The sequence below is a fragment of the Osmerus eperlanus genome, chromosome 2 (assembly GCF_963692335.1).
Source record: "Osmerus eperlanus chromosome 2, fOsmEpe2.1, whole genome shotgun sequence".
NCBI classification, from domain to species: domain Eukaryota; kingdom Metazoa; phylum Chordata; class Actinopteri; order Osmeriformes; family Osmeridae; genus Osmerus; species Osmerus eperlanus.
This window is the reverse complement of record NC_085019.1, coordinates 22,607,799-22,615,298: the sequence shown is the minus strand read 5'-3', so window position 1 is coordinate 22,615,298 and position 7,500 is coordinate 22,607,799. Positions and strand designations below refer to the sequence as shown.

The window sequence follows — 7,500 nt, the reverse complement described above, 5'->3', positions numbered from 1 at the left end:
CTCTCTAATGACCTGGTCTGACTCATTGCTGTGCTATTCACTAATTGGGGGCCAACAAGTCAGCACATCTATTTCCATAACAATTCAAACCTTCCTGAGGGAGGAGAGCAGGATAGGCAGAGGCAGACAGAGTGGGGGGGTGGCAGGGTTAAGCCCTGAGAGGGTGTGTGAGAGTAGAGCAGAGATTCATTCGGAAGGGACAGTGACAGCTACCCGAACACTGACAATTACACTAATTGCCACACGGCCTGTTGCTGGGGCATTGAGGTTGAGCTGGGCTCAAAGGCCTGCCAAATGTATTCGATGCCACGTTGGAGCCCGGATGGATGGTTTTGTCTTTCTGGCATCCTTTTGGGTTGCCATGTTTCAATCGAAGCAGCTTTCTAGGTTTACTTAGCTGGATTACACGAGTGAGTCAGCCGTGCAGTGAAAAGATATGTTGCTGTAAACTCTTTTTAACCATTGCTGCTTCCGTATCCACAGGCTTTTTCTTTGTGCTTCCTTTTTCTTTCATTCTCAAAGCCTATAAGCTTCAGTTCTTTAGTAATGGTTCCCATTTGTCTATCCTTTTAACTCCACTTCCTGCTTCACTCTCTTTCTCAAATTCTCCTTTCGGACTCTCTTTTTCCTTGCTCTGTTTTTCCTTGCTCTCCCCTCTTTCTCATTTGCTCTCTGTCTCTTTCCCTTTAAAATGTTGAATGAAAACAGACCTCTGCTTCAGTGCTATATCTGTCTCTTATCAGACTCATGCTCTCCTCCTCCTACTCCTCCTCTCCTCCTTCTCCTCTTCTCCTCTCCTCCTCCATGATGACGACGACGATAATGATGATGTCTGTTATCCGTCACCCAGACTGTGCACCATAAGAAGTCTCTCTATTATCAACAGCACAAGACACATTTTAGAGCAGATCAATGTGTGTCTGGGACCGCCTCTACTCAGACCTTCAGATTAGGTATCGATTGTGTCGGAGGCAACATGAGAAGAAGTGGTGGATTTTATGCTTGAAGAGTCCTAAGAGAGAGAGCGAGAGAGAGACAGAGAGAGAGAGAGAGACAGAGAGAGAGAGACAGAGAGAGAGAGAGAGAGAGAGAGAGAGAGAGAGAGAGAGAGAGAGAGAGAGAGAGAGAGGACAATGATTCAAGTCGGATCGATGTTTCGCCTTAAAAAAACAAACCTGGGTCCCATCGTCCCTCGTCTTGTCTCTGAACACAAACATGATTTTGTGGAAGTGTGCATGTGTGGCACCCAGACACGCACATGACACGCACACACACTCAGAGACACGCACACACACTCCGAGACACACACAACACACTCCGAGACACGCACACACACACTCAGAGACACGCACACACACTCAGAGACACACTCAGAGACACACACACACACTCAGAGACACGCACACACCCTCAGAGACACGCACAACACACTCAGAGACACGCACACACATTCAGAGACACGCACACACACTCAGAGACACGCACACACACTCAGAGACACGCACACACACTCAGAGACACACCACACTTCAGCCAGTCAGAGCTGAAATGTTTCATGTGTTCCCCGGGTTGGTCACTGTCCCCTCTCTCTGCTTCCATGCACGGATGCACCGCGGAGTGAGTCACACACATCAAATATGAATGAGAAACACCCCTGAGTACAGATACGGGTTATAGAAGTACACGGGTTTAAGTATACATACTGTATACAGGTTATAGAATGACATATATATGCAGGTACGAAAAAGTACACTTAGTCATGTTCTAGAAGTACATGGGTTAGAGAAGTTCATATGTGCAGGTTAAAGAAATACACATATACAGGTTATAGAAGATTACATTACGGCAACAAGAACAGAGCCAGACCAGGAGATCCGGGAGAGGGAGGGAGGGAGAGAGAGAGAGAGAGAGAGAGAGAGAGAGAGAGAGAGAGAGAGAGAGAGAGAGAGAGAGAGAGAGAGAGAGAGAGAGAGAGAGAGAGAGAGAGAGAGAAAAAAGAGAGAGAAAAACATGGCCTTAGAGAAAGCCACAATGAGGACAATTTATAATATGGCAAACATAACATGTTTTAATTTTGTTTTAATATTTTGTTTAAATTTACTGTAATTTTCAGAATTTCAAATTTAGTATTTGATTTTTTACTATTATTATTATCATTATATAACCTGTATGTGCGTATGTATGTGTATGTATGGGTATATGCGTGTGTATATATTACGTGTGGGTGTGTATACATGTGTGTATGCGTATACATATATATATATGTATATATACATATGTGTGTGTGTATCTATTTACTTATTTATTTATTTATACCGATTATTTGGCAACATTAATAATATACCAACTTGAATAATAATAACATGATACAAGTTGTACACCTGTGTGGTGTAGATACACTGTATATGTTAAACTGCCGTGTGTGTCTCTGTATGTGAGTGTGTGAAATATAAGTATATATAAGGCCATGATTAATATTTCTGTAATTCTACCGTTGCTTTGGCAATATGAACAATTGTTGTTTCATGCCAATAAAGCCCTTTGAACTGAACTGAACTGAGAGAGAGAGAGAGAGAGAGAGAGAGAGAGAGAGAGAGAGAGAGAGAGAGAGAGAGAGAGAGAGAGAGAGAGAGAGAGAGAGAGAGAGAGAGGATGAATGACACAGAGAGCTGTCTGTTCATGATGTTTTCAAACCAATGCAAATCAAAAAGCCTTGGTTGCATCCCTTACCTACAGTACCAGCCTCTCCTCACCCACTCCCAAGGCCATGCTGGCAAGAGATACCTGCTGTGATCTGACCTGCTTTGGAATATCATGAGATACGCATTCCACTTCAATGTTAACCCTTGTGTTATCTTCGGGTCATTCTGACCCATCAGTCGTTGTGACCCACCGTCGTATTGCGACAACTTTACCGCATACAAAAACAAAGTAAAGCAATTTTGTATTTTTGTAAGCATGCGTCAGACCCCCACATTGCGAAGGTTAAAAGAAAATTATTTTTATTTGTTTTTGTAATTGGTAAAATTGGGTAAACACAACGATGGTTCGTTATGAACCTTTGGGTCATGTGACCCGAAGGCAGCACAAGGGTTAAGAATAGATTGGTCGTTTGACCTTTTTTCTTGAAGTCATTTGACAAAACATAAAAAAAGCTGCTCTGCTTTATCTACATACAACTTGCAAATACGCTTACAGATGCATAATCCTCCAGTCAGGTATGTTACTTTACACACTGGCACGCTACGGTGCTGTTAGGAAAATGTCGGCGTGACCCACAGCCGAGCGTATTCAGATCATGATGGGGGATTTCTGGTTCGAGAGGAAGCCGTTCTCTTTTAAGTCGGGCACTTGTCCGACCGCAAGGTGAAGGGTCCTCGGCTCGCCACAGCGGGATAAACCCAGGGCTCCAGGGCTTGCCGTTGCATAGCAACAGCACGCCTGTCCCTCCCTTGTTCTCTCCCTGTCTTTGATCGCCCAGAAAGTGAGATAGCTCTCTCATGGTTTCATGTTGAATCCTTACGATACATTTTTCTTGATGGAAAAGGCGAATATGAAATGCCGCTGCTGCGGTTGAGGAGATTGAACTACATTGGTTAACGCTTTCAGTGGATCCAATAAAGCATTTCACCCCTAACCCACCTCCTCTTTCCTTCCTCCTCCCTCCCTCTCTGGTCCTCACCCCTCTCCCTCTCCCTCTAGTCTACGGCCACAACATGAAGAGCAGCAACGACTTTGTGGGCCGCATCGTGATTGGTCAGTTCTCCACGGGCCCACCGGAGACCTCCCACTGGCGCCACCTGCTGGCCTCCCAGCGGACAGCGGTGGAGCAGTGGCACAGCCTGCGATCCCGCGCCGAGTGTGACCGCGTCTCTCCCGCCTCTCTGGAGGTCACATGATCCCTCCCCGGGGTCACGTGATCCCTCCCCGGGGTCAGGGTGGGGCACAGGACAGAGGAGGTCGGGTGTTTATCAGGGAGAAAGAGGCTGGGGACATCCTTTTTAGGAATTTCTTGGGCGTGTTGTTGATCAAGCTGAGAGAGAGAGAAAGAGAGAAAGAGAGAGAGAGAGAGGTTTACATTTCATAGGCTAGCCAGATCAAAAATCGGTTGGCGGACATTTTACGACGAGAAATGCTCTTTAGTCGGTTCCTCAAAATGGCGGTCTTCCTTCCATCCTCTGTGTTGATCTCCCAAGCCACTAGAACTGGACAGAGAGTGACTCTGAGGAGCTGAGAAGGCGAGCTAGTGTTTTTCCCCACGCCGACATTGAGGAAGGCCATCTTTGGACCTTTTGGCAACCCTTTCCTTTCCTTTATCACATTGATATGATCCGTCAGGAGTCCATCACCTCAAGTGGATCCGCTAACATTCTGCTGCTGATAAACACATACTGACATTTACTTACCAGGTTTTTAAATAACCAACAGACTGACTTATTGGTTATTGAGTGAATGTTTGGTTGGTTGATTAGAGTAATTGGTTAGTTTACTGGTTTGTTGATTGGTTGATCAGAGTAATAGGTTAGTTTACTGGTTTGTTGATTGGTTGATCAGAGTAATAGGTTAGTTTACTGGTTTGTTGATTGGTTGATCAGAGTAATAGGTTAGTTTACTGGTTTGTTGATTGGTTGATCAGAGTAATAGGTTAGTTTACTGGTTTGTTGATTGGTTGATCAGAGTAATAGGTTAGTTTACTGGTTTGTTGATTGGTTGATCAGAGTAATAGGTTAGTTTACTGGTTTGTTGATTGGTTGATCAGAGTAATAGGTTAGTTTACTGGTTTGTTGATTGGTTGATCAGAGTAATAGGTTAGTTTACTGGTTTGTTGATTGGTTGATCAGAGTAATAGGTTAGTTTACTGGTTTGTTGATTGGTTAATCAGAGTAATAGGTTAGTTTACTGGTTTGTTGATTGGTTGATCAGAGTAATAGGTTAGTTTACTGGTTTGTTGATTGGTTGATCAGAGTAATAGGTTAGTTCGTGAATGGATGGTTTGATTTGTTGGTGTTCTGGTTTACAGTTGTGTCCGGATGCCTAATTGGCCACTAGCTCACAGACAGATTGACCTGATGACTGACTGGTTAACCAAATGGCCACTACTTGGTTTATTTTATTAGTAGACTACTACTGAGTGAAAGCTGAAGGCTGGAACAGCAAACTGCGATGGCTGAAACTTTGGTCTGAGCAGTGTTTGACTGACCAATCTGACTTTAAGTCCCAGTTTCCTAGACATGGATGAAGCCTAGTCCTAAAGTAAGAGAACAGTTCGATGAAGATCTCCATTGAAAACGTGTTTAGGCCAGGGCTAGGCTTGATCCATGCCTGGGAAACTGGGCCTAAAATGATCCCATCGTTTCTTTTTATCATAATTGAACTCTACCAGTAGCTGATAATCAGTTGTCGATGTAGTAGTTTCCTTCAAACGTACATGAGGATGCTGTTGTGGCAGTCACGCTGTTTCATTGTTCACTGTTGATTACTCTCACTAACACCAACAACATCCTCTTTGGAACAGCTCAATGTGTCCAAGAGAAGTCCCAGACTGAATACCACCATGTGTTTGTGTATATGTGTGGTGTGTGTGTGTGTGTGTGTGTGTGTGTGTGTGAGAGAGATAGAGAGAGAGAGAGAGAGAGAGAGAGAGAGAGAGAGAGAGAGAGAGAGTAAGTGAGAGATGGAGAAAACATGCTAAACAGTTACCTGTCATTGGATGTGCTCAGTCATTGATATAATCCACACGGGACTTGAGGTCGATGTGTTGCTTCGACCTCTCAGATGAACAGATGTTTGTTTTGCCCTGTGCCTATGTGTACGGCATAGAGGTGTGTTGAAGTGCACGACTTCAGTTCTGAAAAGTCTTCATAACATTCCTCCAAGTTTATTCTTGGCCAGTCCCAACCTGAGTCACTTTATCAACTGACAAACAACTTCGAACGAACAGTGCCCCCTCAAGTTGGAGTTGTGTTGCGTCAGAAACACCAATGTTGTGGGTGTCCGTGTTCTCCTGCCTTCCTGTGTTACCTTACTTGTTTTTGCCGAGTCGTATACGGTGTCTAACTGTTTCTCGTGGCAACACGTGATTTTATCAATTACCGTACCAACAATAGTTTAGATAACCTTACAGTGAAGAATATATTACCAGTGGTAAAAGAGAATAAAAGTAAATATACTGTGCCAGTGAAGATATTTATTTATTTAGATAAAAAAAAAACAATGCATACGTATATTCATGCAAAATACGTTAAATATAAAAAAATATTTATCTCATAAAATATTTATGTGTGTTTATATTTATGACTCGTTCTTCTATTAGGGAAAAGAGAATTGAACAAAATGGGTGTTTCTGTAGTTCGATATTGTGCAACTGATGTGCTGGCTATGAGGGGAGGAGACCAGGCAGGAAGTGATGTTGAAGTAGTTCCTCTGTCCTTCAAGGCTTCACTCTTGAACCAAATAAGTGAAGATGTAATTAGCCTTCCTCCTCGTCAAGCTGTGTCACGCTTTAGGTTGTTCCCTGACCTGGGATCAGCTCATTTTCACATAAGTAAGTTGACTAAGATGTAAAAAGATTGTGTGTGTCCTAAGATTGTGTAGATTGAATGTCTGTTAGACTATGCACTTAATAGTCTCCCATTGTGGACACAGACTTTTTTGTCCTGTCCATAAACTACTCATGCTCACACAAACTACAGTACCACTCCCAAACTGGTATTGACTTCCTGTTAAAAGTCCCTCTAGAGTGAAAATGTATTGTTTTCAAACCCTCATTGAACTCTTGACCGTCAAGGAGTGTATGTTGTCTTACACTGTCACTGTGTGTATTGATGTGACCTAGCCTGATATTTTTTTACCAGTGTTTGTGTGTACGGACGTGTACAGTACATGTTTGTCAGCGTGGGTTTGAGTGTGTGTCCCACCTGCTTCACGGTGTACAAACTAGTATTCTAATGGTGCAATAGACATCCAGTGCAATCGTGTTCCTTCGCTATCAATCTGAATCTGTCGCCGTGGAGATGGCCACTCTACAATAGTACCTGTGTGGTTTGAAGCAAGATGATAGCATCTTATAGTCATGCTGCACTGTAATGTTGTTTTGTTCAGGAAATCTGCCCTCGCACAGACACTTGCATGCAGTCACACGCACAAACTCACAATGCACAGCACAGTTTGGACAGGGAATTCCGACATGCTCTCACACACATTCAGATTATCTTCTCTCTGTCTCTCTGTCTCTCTGTCTCTCTGTCTCTCTGTCTCTCTGTCTTTCTCTCTCTCTCTCTCTCTCTCTCTCTCTCTCTCTCTCTCTCTCTCTCTCTCTCTCTCTCTCTCTCTCTCTCTCTCTCTCTCTCTCTCTGAGGACATACACATACACAACAGCTTGATGTTTCTCACTGGGTCTGTCAAAGAGAGATCAGTCAGTAGAGTACCTCATCCTTGCCTCCCAGACCTTAAAGATGTTTCCATATAAAAGTTGTCATTTCGTGTTCAATACACCCAATA

The 7,500-nt window shown here is 43.5% G+C and overlaps 1 protein-coding gene across 1 annotated transcript in view; it reads left to right on the top strand.

The window, feature by feature from the left end:
- The window catches only part of LOC134038514 (inositol 1,4,5-trisphosphate receptor-interacting protein-like 2), a 10,494-nt gene extending 5,477 nt beyond the window's left edge, over window positions 1–5,017 (top strand). Inside the window, 2 exon segments of the mRNA XM_062483930.1 lie at window positions 3,703–4,480; window positions 4,924–5,017. Of these exon segments, the coding sequence (XP_062339914.1) occupies window positions 3,703–3,899 (197 nt within the window). The 3' untranslated portion in view covers window positions 3,900–4,480; window positions 4,924–5,017.
- Window positions 5,018–7,500: the final 2,483 nt, after the last annotated feature.